The 21522-nt window shown below is 32.7% G+C and overlaps 1 protein-coding gene across 3 annotated transcripts; it reads right to left on the reverse strand.

Annotated features, from left to right (window-relative positions):
* Positions 1-553: 553 nt before the first annotated feature.
* On the reverse strand, positions 554-17890 carry LOC18589613 (DUF538 family protein, putative (Protein of unknown function, DUF538)). Of its 3 annotated transcripts, none has more exons than XM_007014660.3 (2): positions 17297-17890; positions 554-571 (listed from the first exon to the last, which is right to left on the reverse strand). In XM_007014660.3, exon 1 carries the CDS (start codon positions 17801-17803, stop codon positions 17303-17305), a length of 501 nt encoding a protein of 166 aa, XP_007014722.3. In that variant the 5' UTR covers positions 17804-17890; the 3' UTR covers positions 554-571; positions 17297-17302. The 3 variants fall into 3 exon arrangements, with proteins under 3 accessions (XP_007014722.3, XP_007014721.3, XP_017983617.2); XM_007014659.3 differs by lacking the exon at positions 554-571 and adding an exon at positions 12157-12548 and having other exon boundaries at positions 17297-17888; XM_018128128.2 differs by lacking the exon at positions 554-571 and adding an exon at positions 12589-12893.
* Positions 17891-21522: the final 3632 nt, after the last annotated feature.

Genomic DNA, 21522 nt, shown 5'->3' on the forward strand with positions numbered 1-21522 from the left:
ATTGGTTCAAAGGTGATGCCTTTACAATTTTTCAAGAATCAATTCTTCTTTCGCCAAGTGTTGATTCTTCACTGTGGTCAGGCATCAAAATTTGAATTTTAACTTGTTCTTTGATGCTCTACTCTTATCCATTTGTTCCATCTTTTCTTCTTCTCCAAGGTTTTTAATTTTTGTCTTTGATGCTTCAAGAACCGATATCTTTGTCATGACCCAAATTTCGGGCCATCACCGGTCCAAGGGCCCAATGGACGTAGTCCATTAAGCCCAAGCAAGCCTATATATTTATCCTACTCATCATTCCATCAAATATTGCTAAGTCACATTTCATAACTTTGAATCAAAATAGTGATAGGCATTGCCAACTCGTACTGGCATTACTCATTTAAAATATACATACATTGTTTACAACATGTATTCTAATAATTTACATTAAGTTTGTCTATACATATCAAAAGGAGACTAGATGTCCAGCGGAGAAACTCGACGAATGTACAGCTACTAAATGCCGAGACACTTACCAATAGTCGAGTCTACAAGGGCACCTCGACCTAATTACCAACTGCCTCGTGATCTGAAAACATGAAGTTGAAAACGGTGAGTATAAACCCAGTGAGTGAATAAGGAAAGGAACAAGTAACAATAAGGAAGAATTTAAAATCATGATGCACTTGTTTTAAAATAATGCAATTTAATTTCATTCATATTAAAAATCCCTCATTAAACCCTTAAATGATTAATCACTTGGTAATGATGAACCCATACATAACAAATAATTTGAAAAACATGAAGGCTTCAGTGCTACACAAACAAGTCAAATGCGACAACGAATCTTCGCTGCAGCGAAAAGGCATTTTCGCTGCAGCTTGCAGCGACGTTGGGATTTAAGTTATTAACCAAATGAGTGTTTCTCACCAAACCTCTTTATTTTAAACTTAAATCATCGATTCCGTAATGTTGGAAGTCCATGCTTAACTATGGTATCAAAGAAGTGGAAAACGGGGCAGCAACCGAACCAAAGGAGGAGCAAACAGAAAGTTTTTCGCTGCAGCAAAATTTTGGTCACAAAACAAAAAAGTTTCTCACTGCAGTGAAATGCTATAATACCTTTCTCGCTACATCGAGTTTCTAGCCAGCAAACCCTTTCAAAACCCAACAGTTTCTCGCTGCAGCGAAAATGAATCTCGCTACAGCAAGAAACAAATCACCAAGAAAAAGGTTTCCCTTCACTCAATAAAAGGCCATCCTGCTAAACCAACAAAATCAACATGAAACACATGAAAATTCCTAAAATGCAACAAATCAGATTTCACATGCATTTCAATCATATATCATATTCATGAGCTTTCATTTCATAAGCATAGATATGCATAAATACATAGATAAACATCAATATTATAATAATCACACCTGACTCATGTACATCCCCCCACATCGTGCACATAGTCGGCACCATCGTGTGCATCCCCCCCCCCCCCCCCACATCGTGCACATGGGCACTATCATCATCCATCTCCCACACCACCATCATCACCGGCATGTGCATCCCCCCACATCGTGCACACACACGGCTATAATCATCATACACAATATCAACTATCATGCACAACATATATATATATATATATACCATCATAATGCAATGGTGCATGATTCCATAACAACCACATATCACAACATAAAACCATTTAGAAAAAGCTTGTTCCCAAGGCACTTGTTATAAGAAAAAGTTGTATAAAATCCTTCAATTTCTTTGTACAAACAGTCACATTCCCAAAACGATTTTGAAATGCAGTTCACTCACCAGTATTCGTTAAGCCTTTAGCTGACTCTTACTTCCCTAATGGTCCAATTGGAAGGATGGAACTTCGTTGGAACCTACCATTACATTAACATCACTATTATGTTAATTCACACTATAAACTCTAAAAGCTATCTCTTAGCTAGCTTTTAAATTGCCATTTTTAAATGGCTATCTATTCCCACTATTCTAGTCACATTAGAGTTAATACACAATCTCAACAATAAAACTCACAAACCAATCACTAGACATTATCAATACTTAAAACCCAATGCTAATTTACTACTCACCTTGATAGCTTTGTAACTTTGAACTTCTTTCCAACAATTCCCAAGCTATTATAGGGTTTTTTTTCTTTTTTTCTCTTTCTAAACACCTAGTTAGTGAGAGAAAGTATGGAAGTGGGAATTTTCAAGGGTTTTAAAGTGAGAGAGTGAGAAAAATACAAGGAATCTAGTCAAAAAGGCACAAAGGTATGAAAATTAGAGCTAGAGAAAGAAAGTTATGAAAGCTTCACATCAAGCTTCCATGGAGAATGGAAGCAACGTGAGATGGGAAGAGAACAAGAAGAAGAAGCTGTTGGAAATTCAAGAAGCTGCTGGAAAGAGAAGATATTTATAGCCCAAGCTTATCCACTCCCTTAGAAATTATGAAAATGCCCTTAGTAAGTTAGCTTGTCCTTCTCCACCCCTCTATGAAATCCTTTTACTCTTTCAACATTGAGGCCAAGTCCATAATGGGCTAAATATACTCAGGTTCACGAAAACTTAAATTTTTGACTCAAGGTGAAAAATGACCATTTTGCCCCTGTTGTGAAAATTATTGTCACTTCTAGTTTTCTTCGTGTTTTTATCATTACACATCATTTATGCGGTCTTATGCCTATTTAGATCTTAAAATATCATAAAACTTTCTTCTGGGAGCTATTAGAAGAAATGACGAAATTACCCCTAGCTCGTGTTATTACATCTATGCTTAGTTACAAGCCTATAAAAGTTGGGGTCTCACAATCTTCTTCTTCAGGAATCGATCCTATCTTCAAGCTTGTGCTTGTTGACTCTTTCCTACTTAGAATCGATGATTGCTTCATGGAGAATCAATTCTTTCATGCTTGGATTTCTTCTTTCTGTCTTCTATTTTCCTAGTATCGATTCTTCCCTTTTGAGTTGTCGATTCTTTCCCATTCCAATAGCTTTTATATTTTCTAGAACTAACTTTTTCTTTTTAGAATTGATTCCTCCTATAAGAAGAAAATAATTTTTGCTTTCTGTATAGCTGAGAATCGATTCTGTAATTTCAAAAGGTCGATTCTTAAGGTTGGTAGTTTAGTTTTTGAATTTGTCTAAAAGCATTTTTCTTTGCATAATCAACTTCAAAACTCTTGAGGATTTTCTTCAATTTTAAGAACATTTTCTAACATTTCCAAAGAATATTTAGATCAATTAATTTTGTCATTTCAAAATCAGGGTGAAACTAACATTATGGGGTGGTTAAACTATCCTTCCCCCATCTCATGTACATTTTGATACGTGAGTCTTTTGTTCTTTTCTCATTTCTCATGTTCCTTGCAATATTGTTCTTCAATTTAAAAATGACTCGCAAGCTCTTCAAGAGACAAATCTTCTTTTTTATGTTTTAAGCTTCTCTTTGAAGCGTTTCCCTAGCAATAGCAATTTTTCAATTTTCAAGGACTATGGATAGATTTATGCACATTCATTTTATAAAGTTATTAAGGACGTTCAATTTCAACTAATTGATTCAATACAAGTTGATTATAAAACGATTAATAGAAACATAATTGTAACATCATAACTCCTTTTAAATATGTAACAACTAAAATTCAGGCAATCATGCAAATAAATTCGAGAAATGAAAAAAACTTATCTGATAATCTGGTGAAAACTATTTTGCCATTTTCTGTGTCAACTTCTCTTTCAAAGCCAGTTATCTCCAAGTTTCTTTCCATTGTGTTCCTTTCATTAAGAATCATTCTGTCATCTCAAAAAATTGCTTCCATAAAACTGTTCCAAACTGTGGAACTTTGTAGCCATTCTGTTGAAGGAAGTACATAATCCCAAAATAAGCCTAAAAGATTGTTGTTGCATATATGTGTATCAAACATTAATCGATTAAACGAGCTTCAAATTTTCAGTTTTGACCTTTGTTTTACATTAGTCGATTATCATTGAATATTAATTGACTAATCTTGCTACTTAATCAATTAACTTATCAAATTTATTGATAAATCTTACCTTTCCTTCATCATTTTCGGAAAATTTCTCAACATGGTCAACTTCCATCGTGCATCAAATACCAAGTACCAATATTTGGTACTTCAGCTGGTGGTTTAATGATTTTGCTTATACGTTTAATTATACTCAATATTCATTAACAGAGACTGGATGGAATCAGAAAGTACTTTAACTACTATGAATATAAAACAATTTCATAATACAACATTACTGAGAAATATCAATACTTTTCACTTTGCACTTGCAGTACATTAACTTCAAACTCCTCGGTTAATCATCTCTTGGAAACATTTAAAAGATTCTTCGCGCTGAATCTTCAGTTGGTTGCGGAAATTCTTGATGAAAGCATCAGCCAGTTCATTGACGTCTCCCCTCTCTTCCTCCACAATCAATCTCCTGCTCATCCTTTCCTTTTTATTTGTATTGGTGTTCTTGTCTTTCCTTTCATTTCTGTCATGCAACGAAACCTCACAGCAACGCTCCATTTAAGCAGCTTGCTTGATCAACGTATATTGGCCTCGACAGATCTTAATTAGACGTTGAACTTGGAGCTCGAAGGAAGGAGAAGGTGATTGAGAACTAATTCACGTAATTCTTCTGTGATTGTTGCTACAGAGAAGAATCTTGCATTTATAGGTACAATCAATCCAAACTAAGAAACACGAGTTTAACGTGGATAAGAGTAGAGGAATCATCAGAGAAGTTATTCAAGTGCTTGAATTATGCTTGCTTAGATCTTAAAAGCAACATTTCGCTAGCACGGCGGGCGACAAAGCAACACTGAAGAATACCCTTATTTTATTGGCAACTTGTTAGAGGACATTCTTTTAATTTAATTTTTTAATTTCATTGGCCATGTTTCCTAGAGCATTTAGTGTACAATTTTGATTCCAAAAGAGATGATAAGGACGTCGATGGTGATCCAATTTGCTAGCATCTTATGTATGATCAGATTCGTCAGACTGCAATATAAACAATTCAAAAGTTTTACACTGCGTGTTCATTTGATAATCACTAAGCCTGGTCATTATTAAATTTCACCGATATTCATGTGATCACATTTCTTCACTGGTTGTTGTGTAACATGAAGAAACATGACATCACAATTACTAAAAGATCGAAAATGTAAGACCAAAAATTGAAGAAAGTTAATGAAAGAAACTAGCTAGGAACAAATTAAAGCAAAAAGTAGATGAAAGATGAGGTGAAAAGGGTTGGATTTAATTTATTAACAAAAACTCCGACGGTTCTTATTCCGTCGAATGCATATATGCTTCAACACTATCAGCTAATAAGTCAAAGAATACCTAACTTTTGTCAACAACTTTGGTAAAAGAGAAAAGATTTATAAATTTGGATTGTTAAGTTCTTTTTTTTTTCTTTTTTTATTTTGTGGTGATAACCACATTAATCATGCTTGACATGCCATGTGCAAAATGTGACTAATTGTTTTATCATCCTACCGAAGTAAATATAAAGAATCAGAGTACAAGCATTGGAAAGAAGACAAAATTGTTTACTTAATTTTGATAAATTGAATAATGAATAAGATAAAGAAACTTTGTGAACTAATCCTCGTAATTTTGGATGCAAATATGATTCACAATTACATGAGTTTAGATTTTGTATAGTCGTATTTGTGTCATAATCATGTCAACCCGTTTATGACATGAAAATTTATGTTTAACTTGGATTGACCACCGTAACCCTTTTATTGCCAATGAAATTAACATTTTTGCAGTCATGCTAGAATTGAAGAAGATTTTAGATGAAAAGCTTTAAACATTGAAAGTTTCTGCAAAAATAATTTTTCAAGTTAATAACAAGAATTGTTATTTAAGAAGAAAAATAAAAGATATACCAAAAAAATTATAAATTAAAGATAAAGTTATCTCATAAGTTATTCGTAATTCTAATGACCAACAAACAAGCAACTTTTGTCTATATAGATATATTAATGGATTTAGATCCATTTAACCAAATCCATATTCCAACAAGATTTATTGAAATACTCAAAAGAAGAATAAACATTGCTCTAGTATGTTTGTTTGGCACTGTCCTTATCTTTCGAGCTCTAAAAGGAACTCATTATTCTAAGTAAGACATGCTTCTCGGAGGATTAATGCTGAGGTTACTTTCTATTCTGACTTCTCTCTGCCATGTATTGTTTATACACTGATCATTTACAAGAAGGTGAATGCAATACTTCTCAAAGTAGCAAAAGGGTAAATGATGTAGCCGAAAGGTTTAGGGTAATTAGAACTCAACAATTATGGCTAGAATAGGGTTGATTGTGTTGGAACAATAAAAAGATAATTGGGTTTTCAAAAAAAACCTCTTGAATAAATATTCAAAATAACAAAAGATGATAATAATAATCTTCTACCTAAGATACTTATTTATAATAGTTAAGATAAATCCTAATCAAATAGTAATTCTAATCCTAAATAAAGACTTAAAGTACAAAAATTCTAATAAAGATAGGAAAAAGAATCTCAAACTAAATAAATAAAATAAAATCCTAAACTAACTAAAATACTAAATAAATTTTCATATGAGCCTGCATCAGTCCCCTCGGGTCAGAAAAAACTCGACTCCGACTAGTAGGCCTTGACATACTCCTCATAAAATTTCGAGATCCACTCGTTTCAATTCTTCTTCTGCAATCCAAGTGCTTTCATTAGCAGGTTTACCAAGCCATTTCACTAAAAATCGTCTATACGGGTTCCCTCGTCTAGATCGAACCTCTTTTACATCTAGCACATCCTCAATAACTTCAACCTTAGCAATTGGAAGGTGTTGAATTTGAGCGTCTATGGTAGATGCAGTTCCATCACATCCATCAAATGGATACAAGTCCAAAACATTAAAAATAGGACTGATTTGTAACTCAGGTGGTAACTCAATTAAATAGGCATTTGAACTGATTTTCTTTAGCACCTTACAAGGTCCAAACTTTCTAGACTTGAGTTTGTGATACGTACCCTTAAGAAATCTTTCTTGCCTCAAGTGCACAAGTACTTGATCACCTTCCTCAAATTCCTGCTTGCGACGATGTTGATTTGCTGTAAAAGAATATTCTGCATTGCTGGCCTTTAAAGCAGCCTTTACCTCTTCATGAATTTTCCGAATATGATCAGCAAATAACTCTCCTTCATTACTCACTTTAGCTTCTTGTGGTAGGGGTACTAAATCTAGCACATGTTGAGGTTTTAACCCATATGCAGCCTCAAATGGTGTCTTCTTTATGCTTCGATTGACAGAATTGTTGTAAGCAAATTCAGCTTGGGGTATGACTAAATCCCAAGTCTTTGGGTTATTTTGAATAAGACATCTTAACATGTTACCCAAACTTCGATTCACAACTTCAGTTTGACCATCTGTTTGCGGATGGCAAGTACTAGAATATTTCAATTCTGTCCCAAATTTCCTCCACAAAGTTCTCTAAAAATGTCCCATAAACTTCACATCTCTATCAGAAACAATGGAAGTTGGAATTCCATGTAATCTTACAACCTCACGAAAGAATAATTCAGCAATATGAGTTGCATCAGAAGTCCTAAAACATGGAATAAAATGTGCCATTTTTGAAAACCGATCCACCACCACAAAGATAGAATCAAATCCTTTTGCTGTCTTTGGAAGTCCCAAAACAAAATCCATACTCCAATGAATCCAAGGTGCATCTGGCTTAGGTAAAGGAACATATAAACCAGTGTTTTGAGCACTGCCTTTACCAAATAAACAAGCTGGACATCTTTTCACCAACCTCTCCACATCTCGGCGTATTTTTGGCCAATAATAACGATCAGCCACCATTGCCAAAGTCTTGTCTCTGCCAAAATGTCCTCTAAAACCATTCCCATGAAGTTCTCTAATGATTTGCTCCCTTAAAGATCCTTCTGGGATGCACAACTGGTTACCTTTGAATAAATAATCTTCGTGCAACCTATAAGGTAAATTTCCAGCTTGTAATGAACCCTGCAAATCAGCTATTATCTTGCTGAAATAAGAATCAAAACTATATTGATTTTTAAGTTCTTCAAATCCTGTGACTTGAGTGCTCATAACTGATAACATTTTACATCGCCTACTCAAAGCATCAGCCACAGTATTAGACTGCCCAGATTTATATTTTAAAGAGAAATTAAATTCATTGAGAAAAGAACTCCACTTAGCATGTTGATTACTAAGCTTTTTCTGCGAATGCAAATACCTTAAAGCTTGATGGTCAGAATAAACAGCAAACTCACGATAAGCCAAGTAGTGCTGCCAATGACGAATGGCCCTTACCAAAGCATAAAACTCTAAGTCATAAGTTGAATAACGTCGTCTAGAGTCTGTCAACTTTTCACTAAAAAACTCTATAGGCCTTCCATCTTGACTAAGAACTGCTCCAATTCCTACATGTGAAGCATCACACTCAACAACAAATAACTTCTCAAAATCTGGTAGTGCGAGAACTGGGGCTTCAGTCATCAAAGCTTTCACTATTTCAAAGGCTTTTTGTGCAGAATGTGACCATTCAAATCCATCTTTCTTCAAAGATTCAGTTATAGGACTCATAATAGAACTAAAATTTCGAATGAATCTCCTATAAAAAGATGCCAAACCATGAAAACGCCTTACTTCTTTGATAGATGTAGGTGCTGGCCACTCTGAAATTGCACGAATCTTCTCTAAATCTGGTTTCAAACCCTCTGCAGACACAATGAAACCAAGAAATACCACTTCTGGTTGCATAAAACTGCATTTTTTCAAGTTTATATAAAGCTGCTCCTTTTGAAGTACTTCTAAAACTTGTTGTAAATGTTTTAAGTGCTTTTCCTTATTGTGGCTATAGATCAAAATATCATCAAAGTAAACCACCACAAATGAATTCAAAAAGGGCTTGAGTACCTCTGCCATGACTCTCATGAATGTGCTTGGTGCATTTGAAAGGCCAAATGGCATCACCAACCATTCAAATAATCCATCCAGAGTTTTGAAAGCTGTTTTCCATTCGTCTCCATCCCTCATTCTAATATGATGGTATCCGCTCTTCAAATCGATCTTTGAAAACACTTTTGAACCAACTAATTGATCGAGCATCTCATCTAATCGAGAAATGGGAAAACGATACTTGATTATAATTTTATTTATGGCACAGCTGTCCACACACATCCTCCATGAACCATCTTTCTTAGGAGCTAACAAAGCTAGGAAAGCACAAGGACTTTTACTTTCACGCACTAAACCTTTCTCCAACAACTCCTCAACCTGTCTTTGTACCTCAGCTCGCTGCATAGGTGGCATTCTATATGCTGGCAGATTTAGTAATGCTGCTCCTGGTACCAAATCAATTGCATGTTGGATGCTTCGTAAAGGTGGTAGACTTTTCGGCAAATCCTCATTGAACAATTCTCCAAACTCCTTCAATAACTGTTGAATTTCTGTTGGATATTGAGGAGATTTACCCATCTGATCACTTTTTAAATGCTTAGTTACCAAAGCATACATATTACCCATCTCACTACCTTCAGCTTCAAAATTTTCAGCAAATAAATACCTAATGATCTTGCTGATCTTGCTGTTTGCTGATTTCTTAGTCTCTTCTTTAAGAGGATATAAAGTGTACCTCTTGTTATCCTTGTAGAAAGAATAGGTATTTGGCTTCGTCTTATGAACCATATCGTGATCATACAACCAAGGTCTACCCACAAGAATATGACCAACATCCATTAGCACAACATCACATAGGGCCTCATCATCCAAGTTATCTCCCATAGTAACTTTCACCAAACATTGAGTAGTTACTGGTACTTCGTGTCCCTTCTTTAGCCACCTAATCTTGTAAGGATAAAGATGTTTGTTTGTAGGAAGCTTTAATTTGTTCACTGCCTCTTTTGAAATAATATTTTCCATGCTTCCTCCATCAATGACAAGATCACACACTTTACCTTCACAAATAACTCGTGTGCGAAAAATACTTCGCCTCTTCCAATCTTCTGCTTCCTCATTTACTGTTGTCATTACTCTTCGTACCACTAATGACTCACCTTGTGCAGGATAAACATTGATTTCCTCTACCTCCTCCTCATACTCATCATAAACAGGCTCTAACTCTTCCCCTAATTCTACTAAGTTCACCCTTCGTTGTGGGCAAGCAAAAGAAGTGTGCCCCTTTTCCCCACAAGTAAAACATCGAATATGGGAATTGTTGCCTCTTTTATTTGTAAAAGAACCAGAACTGTTTTGTCCTCCATAAGGCATTATACCCTTGCCTTTATCATTCTTTTCAATATTGGTTGCACCTCTATTAGTTTTATTGATTGTGGCAGCCCCTTGATAATTTTGTTGGGATGTTGGATAACCTCTTCTTGCTTCAGAATTATCTTGCCAATGGGTGCCATATAAGGGCTTTCTAGCACCATAGCGTAAAACTCATTTTTCTGCTGATAGAGCATATTGACGAGCATCTTCAATGTTGTATAAACGAACTACTCCCATTTCGTCTCTAATAGAATGATTTAAACCAGCAAGATAACGAGAAGTAATTTGTTCGTTACTCTCAACTAACCCAACCCGAATTGATAAGTTATTGAATTTCGATGTATACTCCTCAACGGTCGTGTTATTTTGCTTCAAACAATGAAACTTTTCATATAATTCCATAGTATAATTAGCAGGTAAAAATTGCTTTCGTAATTTGCTTTTCATGTGCTTCCAAGTGCTAATTTTAAGCTTACCTTGTCGTGCACGTTGCTCTTCAACTCTCTTCCACCATTGAAGTGCAATACCCTTTAATTTCAACTTTACAAATAACACTTTCCGATTTTCTGCCATGGGTTTCCATTCAAAGTAATTTTCCAAACTAGCTTCCCAATCCAAATATTCTTCCGTATGAAATTTTTCATGAAAATCAGTTACTTCGATCCTGATTCCTCCACTGTTTAAATCAAGAGCATGTAATAATCGATCCTCCAATCCAACTCTTGCCGCTTGATTTGTGGGTCCATTTTCATGAAAGGGGTTCTCGTTCTCAAATTCGTTATCATCCTCGAGATCGTGAATCTCAAGGGGGTTGTGGTCACCTTCCGGATTCTCCATTCGGGCTTCCACTGGTTCCTGACGCTGCAAGGCTTGCACAGCCCGGGTCAAGTCATCAATCATTCTCCGCATCTCTGCCAACTCAGCTTGTTGGGGCTGATTGCCTCTACCTCAACCTCTAGCTCGACCAACCATAATCTCCTAACTCAAATCCTTATAGGATAGTAAGATCGTTTGCTCTGATACCACTTGATGTAGCCGAAAGGTTTAGGGCAATTAGAACTCAACAATTATGGCTAGAATAGGGTTGATTGTGTTGGAACAATAAAAAGATAATTGGGTTTTCAAAAAAACCTCTTGAATAAATATTCAAAATAATAAAAGATGATAATAATAATCTTCTACCTAAGATACTTATTTATAATAGTTAAGATAAATCCTAATCAAATAGTAATTCTAATCCTAAATAAAGACTTAAAGTACTAAAATTCTAATAAAGATAGGAAAAAGAATCTCAAACTAAATAAATAAAATAAAATCCTAAACTAACTAAAATATTAAATAAATTTTCATATGCGCCTGCATCAATAAAGAATTACCATGTGATGGTTAAGGGAAATATCAGAATCAACCTTTTAGAGTTGTAGCTATCTCGATTAAGAGGTATGACTTTGGTGTGAGTAAAAGCAAAGGAAATAGCAGAGTGTCTTTAGAAATGTACTAGTACTTCCTATCCTTAGTGCTAATGTAAAACTCCTGAACTGTTTGGTTCCCAACAGATGCTTAATTAAACCTTTCATGTTACCTTGCAACTATGCTGTAGCATCTTATCATATCTTCAGAAGTTTCCAAGTAATTCACATTAGCTTTGTTCAGAATGAATGTCTTGGGAAACTTCCATTTAGAGAATGCTTTGAATGACAAGACATTTGGGCAGAATGTCAGACAAAAGCTCTAACCATCTTAAGCATGGTAGATTAAAATCTGCATCCCATGCTCTACTCAGTTCCTTCGGCTCATGTTTATGCATTTCTGCTTGTAACCATGTTTCTGCAATATCAACCTTGCAACTAAAGAAACATAATTCCATCTCAACTTAAGTTTAAATACTAAACTAGGTTACATGATTTTTTTTCCTTCCCGTTCCATTAATTCAAGAACCTGAGAAGGGACAGAATAGCCGACAGACTAGAGAAGCAGAAGCTATTCACAGTAATTTTCCTTCATTATTATATCAATGATGGAAAATCTTACATCTACAGGACAAATTTTACTATTTCTCATATCAATTGTTCTGTGTTGTGGAAACAAACATACAGTTTTATGTACCACCAAATATAATTGGATATTCAAAGATATTATTTGAGTTGCTTCCGCAGATCACATAACTAGAATGCTTAAATGGGAGTATGAAGTAAAACAGAAAATGCAAGGTTGCTCCCACCTGCAATAGAACCAAGGCATCGATTCTGCCAAAAAGGAAAAAAAGAAATCTTTACCCACAAAGAATACCAACACAGCAATCAGATTTTGTACAATAGAACACTCCAATAACGGGCTTGAAAAAAACTGAATTCAATTAGGCATCTATTTAACCAAAAGTGATTACTGGAATTTTGCAATACACCTCCACTGTAAAGGTGCATAAAATGCAGACAAAGTTGGCTCTATCCTCATCTTTGGAACTATTACGTGTCTTTATTCAACTTGCTCAATTGCACGTGCTTCTTAAAGAGTAACCGCCTAGACTGCTTTCAAACTTTTTCTTTTTCTTGATTGATAAACTGCATTCAAACTTCTTCTGTATCCTCCAGCTATGCAATATTGCAAAAGTTTTAACAGAGTTCAATTGGGGTGGCCACTGAACACTTCTTGAGAAATTGTGAACATAATAGCAAGATTCCAGATGCCACAGCTCATCAATATGTGGGTATTAACAGGGAGAATCGCCATCAGAAACAGGCATGATACCTGACGTTAGAGATGCCTACAGTAGATACCTCTAAAAAAACCTTCATATAGTCGCAACCCATCAATCTGAGCTTCAGTTAGTGAAACTGCTTTTAATTTCTTAAAGTTTTGGCTAACCCATTAGTACAATGATCCAGGTAGAGCATTTTTTAGCTAACTTGAATTTGTACATTTCGCAGCCTTAGATAGGAGCAAAAGTATCGTATTTAGATAGCTCCATTAATTAGAATGTGAGGATGGTTTAGACTGAGCTACTTTGAAGTACGGGTGAGCAAAATCAATTTAGATCAATTATTAATCCAAACCAAATGCGATTGGGTAAAACGGTTTAGTCCAATTGGTTTATTGGATTAATTGGTCCAAAATGTTTGATCAAATTGGTTTTTTGATCGTTCTTGGTTTTAAAATTTTTAAACCAATCCATCCAAAAACCCAAACTAGTTATATATATATATATAATATAATATTTTTTATATATATTAAGAAGAATTGATTATAAACTTAATTAATAATATACTTAAAATATATTAAGATATTATATATACATATACAAATCATAATCATAGTAATTTAATATTAGTTATATGTATTTATTTATAAATCTATATTAATATAAAATTATATGTTATATATTTTAAATGATATAACTTATACGTTAATATTATAACATATGATAGTAAATATCCTACATATTAATATGTTATAATTATTACACTTTATTAATGTTTCGTAATATAAAATATTATGAATATATATAATGGTATAAATATATTACATATACATATATTTAATTTGTATATAAATATTACTATAATTTACAATAAACTTTATTTATATGATCACATTTAATAACTTTATCAGTTATCACTTTAGATTTTATAATATATTGTTTATAATTAGTTATTATTTATACAAACTTTGACATAAAACATTATAACATATAAGTTATATTATTAATTTCATATATATATATAATAAAGTCATATATTATAAATACATATATTTAATTTATACATAAGCAATACTATAACTTACAATAGACTTTGTTTATATGATTATATACATTTAATAACTTTATTAGTTATCACCTTAAATTTTATAACATATTGTTTATAATTAGTTATTATTTATACGAACTTTGATATAAAACATTTTAACATATAATTTGTATCATTAAATATATATAAATATATAACAAAGAAATATATTATATATATTTAATTTATACATAAACATTGCTATAACTTCTAATAAACTTTATTTATATGATTGCATTTAATAAGTTTATTAGCTATCACCGTAGACTTTATAACATATTGTTTATAATTAGTTATTATTTATACAAATTTTGATATAAAACATTATAACATATAAGTTATATCATTAATTTCATATATATATATATATATATATATATATATAATTATGGATGAAGTTTATAAGTTTTAATATTATAATTTACAAAAAAAAATGATAAAATTTTGATCCATTTGTCCAAAATCGAACCAATCAAACCAATTATATGTTTGGTCGGTTTCATCTTCCTTTATATTTGATCGATTTTGGTCGATTTTTTAAAAATGATTAATTCATTTGATCCTTAAGTATGGTAGATCAAATTATCCAATTCACTCATTTGCTCACCCCTACTTCGGGGTACTAGAAGAGAGGCATAGATTTTTTTTTTCAAATGAATAAGGGGATAGCCTACAATTATGTTAGGGCCTGAATTGGTTGCAAAATGTCTAGACATGATTATACACAAGTTTCCATGAACTTATATTCACATTAGCTTCTACATAGAAGTATAGTCTAAACTAAAATAGTCAAATGAAGAGTCAAGTTGTGCTTCCACAGAGTTGGAGTACAGATTTAAACTTTATTCATGACGTTAAATGTCAATGCAAGTGACACAAGAGCGTTTAAGATTTTATTTTATTTTATTTTGTTTTTTTTAATTTTAGTTGATTTAGGATTTATTTTCTTTATTCTATTTAGATTGAAATTATTTTCTTATTTTTATAGGATTTTAATACTTTAAAGGATTATTATTTGATTAGCCTAGTCATATTGTATTTTATTTAAATCTCTTGTTAACTATTCTAGTTGTATTAGACAATCTAAAATAGAGTTTTATTAGGATGTAGGCTTATAGCACTATAAATAGGATCCTTAGACTTAGTTATAAGACACTGAAGTTAAGAATTAATAAAGAATATTTTCTTAAGCGGGAGTGTTTATTTCTCTATACTCTTTTCTAAAGAGCAAGAGGTCTTAGTATCTTTGGCCTAGCCAACCAAAATGGAATTATGGCTATTTTTCATCTTAGTGGGACTTTCAACTTTGCCGAGATTAGTGATTCACCTTAGTGGGGTTTCTAAACTCCCTATGATGGTATCTTTCACAACGCCTAGGTGTCTTCACAATGCCTAGGTGTCTTTACAAGACCCTGTCGTTAGTTTGGTATCAGAATAGGAGGATCATTGTTCGTTGCGTAATTTGGGTTCTTGTTGTTATTGGTTTTGATTCTTCTTGTTGAGCCAACAAAATGTCGTCAAAACATCACAATCGTCAAATAAATGATCACGAGATCAAGATTCATAAACTACATCACCAAATTCAAGAATTATAGGAGTAACTTCCAAGACGTGATGCTACTCAAATCAACAATAGCAATTTTAATGATGAATTAAGTGACGAAGATGATTATTTGGATTGGGAAGAATTAGAGCCGGTTTATGATGAATATGATGAAGAGATAGAGGAAATTAATGTTCATCATACATAAGGTGAGTCTTTGGTGGTACAAAGACAAGTCGATGAGGTGTTGGAGAAAGTTTATTACTTGAAAGTAAAAGTCCTTGTACTTGGCCAACGTTGTTAGAGAAAGTTGATTCATGGAGGATATGTGTGGACAATAGTAACATAAATAAGACAATAGTTAAGTATCATTTTCCTATTCCTTAATTAGATTAGATGCTTGATCAACTAGTTGGTTATAGAGTGTTTTCGAAGATGGATTTGAACAATGGATATCATCAAATTAGAATGAAGAGTTGAGATGAATGGAAAACAACCTTTAAAACAATGAATGAATTATTCGAATGGTTGGTGTAGACCATCATACTATGTGGATCCAAACATATATTAGGAGTATGTCGAGGCTTACTCATCGGAGTCAAGTTTTTTTTCTGCCCGAAGAGAATGACGTTGGAGCGTTTAAGATTCGATTTTATTTAATTTAGTTTTTTCTAATTTTAGTTGATTTAGGATTTATTTTCTTTAATCTATTTAGATTGAAATTCTTTTCTAATTTTTATAGGATTTTAATACTTTTAAGGATTATTATTTGATTAGGCCAGTCTTGTTGTATTTTATTTGAATCTCTTGTTAACTACTATAGTTGTATGAGACAACCTGAAGTAGAGTGTTATTAAGATGTGGGCCTATAACACTATAAATAGAACCCTTAGGCTTAGTTATGAGACATTGAAGTTGAAAATTAATAAAAAAAAAATTTTTTAAGCAGGAGTGCTTATTTTTCTAGACTATTTTTTAAATTTTCTAAAAAGCAAAAGATTTTAGTTACTCTTTTTTAAATTTTCTAAAGAGCAAGATGTTTTAGAATCTTTAACCTAACCCACCAAAGTAGAATTTTGACTATTTTTTATCTTAGTGGAGTTTTCAACTTTATCAAGATTTGTGATTCACCTTAATAGGACTTCAAACGTTATTACAATTAGTGTTTTTCACAATGCCTTGGGATCTTCACAACATCCCGACCTTAGCAAACTAGCTTCCCTATACTAGTCCTGAAATCTACAGAAGGAGCAAGAGCAATTATATAAGGATTTAGTTACCATAGATTCAAAGAGCATATTGCCAATCAAATTCTTAATTGATACATGGTCTCGAGGGTGAAATTTATGTTTCCATTGTATTTATGGCTGTGATTAACATTAATCTTATCCGTATTATGTACTATCAAATATCAATCCTGCCTTAAATTATTTGCCAATCAGAGTATCCCTTACAATATAGCTCACCCAATACCTACAACAGCAGAACCTAACCAAATTCGATCTCAATAACCAAACCAGCAACACCAACATCTCTGCATTATACCATTCTACTAACACTCAATTTCCAGGACGAAGTCTACAAGTATGTAACTTCACAAAGAAGAAATGAGCCCAAAAAAAGCATGAAAATTCCAAACATTGAAGAAAGGGAAGGATAATACTACCCGAATTCACATGGAAGCAAGGTCAGCCCTCAGAAAAGCGTTGCCCTTACAAACCGGAATATCTTCAAACTGCTTGGCGGGCAGCTTCTCAGACAAAGCTCCAACAAAGAACTGAACCATACCAGAATTCTCATCAACCTCAATCCCAGTAACAGGCAACCACAGGAAGAGCTTCTTTGCCTGAATCCCAGACACATCATGCACAGCTCCATAACTTAGCTTCCCTTTGATCTTCTTCTCATAGTAAACCAATTGATCAAATTGAACATAACACGTGCTTTCCAACTCTATGGTGAAGTCCCCAGTGGTTGACAGAGTGTACGACTTTACATTGTTTGGAAGGATACCCTTTGGGAGACCGTACGTTGGGAGCAGATCATGAACATCCGAGGTTGAGATGCTCAATGGACGGCTGTGATCGATTGCTGGGCCGGTAGTGGAAAAGGAGAGATGGGTTTGGCAGAAGAGAGCCAGCAGGAGAAGGTAGAGGGAGATTGGGGCAGCCATTTTTGAGAGGATAGGAGACTTTGAGAGAGTTGAAACTTGTTGGGTAGAACAAGAAGAGATGGCTTTTGAAAAGGAGAGAGACGTAATTTGAGGGATGATTGAAGGGTCAAATGGGAAGCAAACTTGTTTGGTCTGAGTCCTAAAATTCTTGAGATACTTTTTGGGAATTTTGGCAACTTCATGGTCGTTGGCAGCAGGTGCTGACTTCCTTTCCCTTTTCCTGAAATTCTTATCATCTTTAATTCTCCACTTTTTAATTTTTGTTACAAGTTTTTTACATTCTAGCAAAAGCCCCTTCAGACTCGGGGTTCAGAATTAATGTGAGCTTTTCTATTTATTTTTTATTTAAATATAATTTTTTAAAAAAATAAATTCAAATTTTAAGCATTAAAACTATGAAAGATAGACATAATTCTCAAAAAAATTTCTAAACTGTTTAAGAGATTTAAATAAGTCCTTATTTTTTGATTTCATTCAATCGAGTTCATGTATTTTTCTTTTGAGTCAAATAAACTTTTGTGATTCATGATAGACTATTTGTCTTTAATCAAAATACTATTTATCATTTTATATCCACATGGCATTAATATAACGTTGATGTGAAATCTGAAAAATGTCATATGATTATATTATTATATCAAATTAATATGTTAACTTATCATCAATTATGATATTTCAAAATATTGCATCATCATTATTTATGATATGTTAATATACGACATCAGCGTCATGTGATATAAAATGACAAATGCCATTTTAACTTATTTATTAGTTATAACAGCTTATTTGACTTAAAATAAAAATATAAAAACTAGATTAAACGTAATAAAAGTATAAAGACTTATCTAAATTTTTCTAAATAACTTAGGAACTTTTTTAGATATTATGCATAAAAGTTATGAACAAAAGATCAAATCAGACGAGTCACATAATGAAATAACGAATCACATAATGAAATAATGAAAAATGAAATAATTATTATGTAAAAATAAAATAAGATATGAATGGAATACAATAGATATTATGTAATTTTTTAAAAAAAAAATGACTTTATTATTTAATTAAACGTGAGAAAGAAATTCCCATTACATCATTTGCTTGTATATGTCTCAAGGTAGACGGTGGGCTATTATAGGTTACAAAATGTTCTTCAATAGAAAAATCCTCGTTAGCCGTATGATTAGCAGCAATATTGCCTTTCTTGTAAACGTAAGGAATTTATATTACCCATTGTCTCTTGAGCAGTATATCAATAACCTGCATCAAGTTCAAAGATTTAAAACGAAATATTTAAATGAGGCTTTTTTTATTGAAATTAAAAAAATATATTAAAATTTATTCTTTTAGCTTTTTGAGATATAAAATTTTTTATTAAACTTTTATAATCAAGTTCTTTTAATATTTTTTTTCAATTAATAATAAAACTAATATATTTAATCTTTCTTGAGACATTGTTGATTTTAAATACGATTTTATTAATTTTAGTTTTGAAAAACTTCTTTCTCCTAAAACAACACTTATTGAAATTGTTAATATTATTTTAAAAGCAAAAATTTGTAAATTAAAGTAAAAAAATATGTAAAGATTAGAACAATAGTACCTAATTGTTGAATACTTATTGCAAACCGCAAATGAGGTTCACAGCTTTATAAAAATAATAAAAGAACATACTTTTTATGTATTTTTTGGAGAAAAATTGAAGTTAAAGGAAGAAAGAGCAAATAAGAAAGGAAGATTTTAAAAGTAGATATTATACATTGAAAAAAATAATTGGTTTTACATATAGAAAAAAAATAACTATTGAAAATCATTAAATACGTTGATTGGAAATAAGAAAAATAAGTGAAAAAAAATAGCTATTGAAAATGATTAAATACATATAACTGTTAGTTTATTAGAAATAAGATAATATAATTGAGAATTAATAGTATTCTAAAAATAAAGAAGTAATAAAAAATTAAAATTTATTAAATATATAATTAAAAAGTAAAAAAATAAATAATTTTATTAATTATTTTTTACTTTTATATTTTTTAATTATTATATATTTTTAATATAATTAATTATATTATAATTATTATAAAATTATAATTTTTTTTTTAAATTACGAATCTCTCCGAATTGAAACCTAAAACCCTTACTTGGATGGGTTCACCCAAGGGCCGGCCATGCTCTATACACACCTCAAATTTATGCACGACAAGCAAAGCACTTTTGAAGTCTCATGGCAAACCCAACACGTCATTGTCCAGTCCAATCCCTCAGAACTCCCCCTACTGTTCCCTGGCTAATGGAAATGCGAATTACACTATTACTATTTAAAGAAATCCAATCTACTTGTGGTGCTTTCCAAGCTATAAGAATTTCTTCCTTCGTATTAGGAGTAATACGACCATTATCAAAGTTTGACAACTCAACAGTGTGAATATCTGCCACTAGACTGTAGATTTGTGACAATTTCCTTACAACATTATATGAGGTATTCTAGAAAACAAATACATTTCTCCATTTCTAGAGTAACCAACAAGTTGTTCCAAAAACCATTGCCCATGGAACTACATTATTCTCCATCTTGGAATTATTCAAATTTGACAGAAGCCAGTCTAAATTAGATTGATTAAAGAATGAAACAACCATACCTGGAGGTAAAACTCGAGTCCAAATTGAACTGGTCACAGGACAATCTCGAAGGATATGAAGCATTGACTCATTTTCCAAGCAACACTATTGACAATTTAGACCGTTGAACAAATGTCTTCGATATCTCTCCTTATTAATCAATGTTCGATCATGTAAGCATTATATTAAAAACATTCTGATTCTCTTCAATCCACGCCATTTCCATGCCTATTGCCACATGCTCGAATTATTTTTCAAGTAACCCTGTTCCAGTTCACGTAAATGGTCATAAGCCAAGGAAACAGAGAAGTTCCTAGATGAAGACAAAGCCTAGTATGGCTTATCCAATACAGACATAGTTTAAGGGCTATAGTCTCTGAAAGTAACATTATCTCATCTGTAAAGAGGTAATGCTGTAAATTTTTAAAATCCCATTCCCCATCTGGCATTACAAAATCTCTTACACAACTTTGATCATCGAAAATTATGCCTCTGGACTTTGCCACTTCAACCAATGGTTTGTCACCCACCCAAGTATCCATCCAGAATCGAACTGCGAACCCATCCCCAATAGCCCATCGAACATTCTTTTTAAATATGTCTCATACCTTATACAAAGAACGCTAAAAGGAAGACAAACCCGAATTCTGAAGAGTATCAGGACAAGCATGCCTACCATTATTATATTTTGCGCAGATTAATTTAACCCATAAAGCTTGCGGTTTGGCACTAACTGCTAGCATGCTTTCAACAAGAATGCCTTATTCATCAATCTCAAATTTCAGATACCATAACCTCCCTCATCCTTAGGTTTACAAACCTCTCGCCACCGCTAAAGATGAACTTTTGAGAATTTCCATCACCTCACCATAAGAAATTTTGGCAAAGAGCTTCTAATCTATTACATATTTCTATTAGGATAGCCATTGTCTGCATCATGTAATAAGGGATCGTAGACGGTATAGATTTCATTAAGGTAAGCTTGCTTGTAGAAAAAAGTGTAAAAGCCTTCCACGAGCTCAATCTGCTTCATTTTTTATCCTCCAAGTATTGAAATAACAACTTCGTTTTCCTACTAGAATTTAAAGGAATACTGTAAA

The sequence above is a fragment of the Theobroma cacao genome, chromosome 9 (genome assembly GCF_053813885.1).
Source record: "Theobroma cacao isolate CCN51 chromosome 9, ASM5381388v1, whole genome shotgun sequence".
Taxonomy (NCBI): domain Eukaryota; kingdom Viridiplantae; phylum Streptophyta; class Magnoliopsida; order Malvales; family Malvaceae; genus Theobroma; species Theobroma cacao.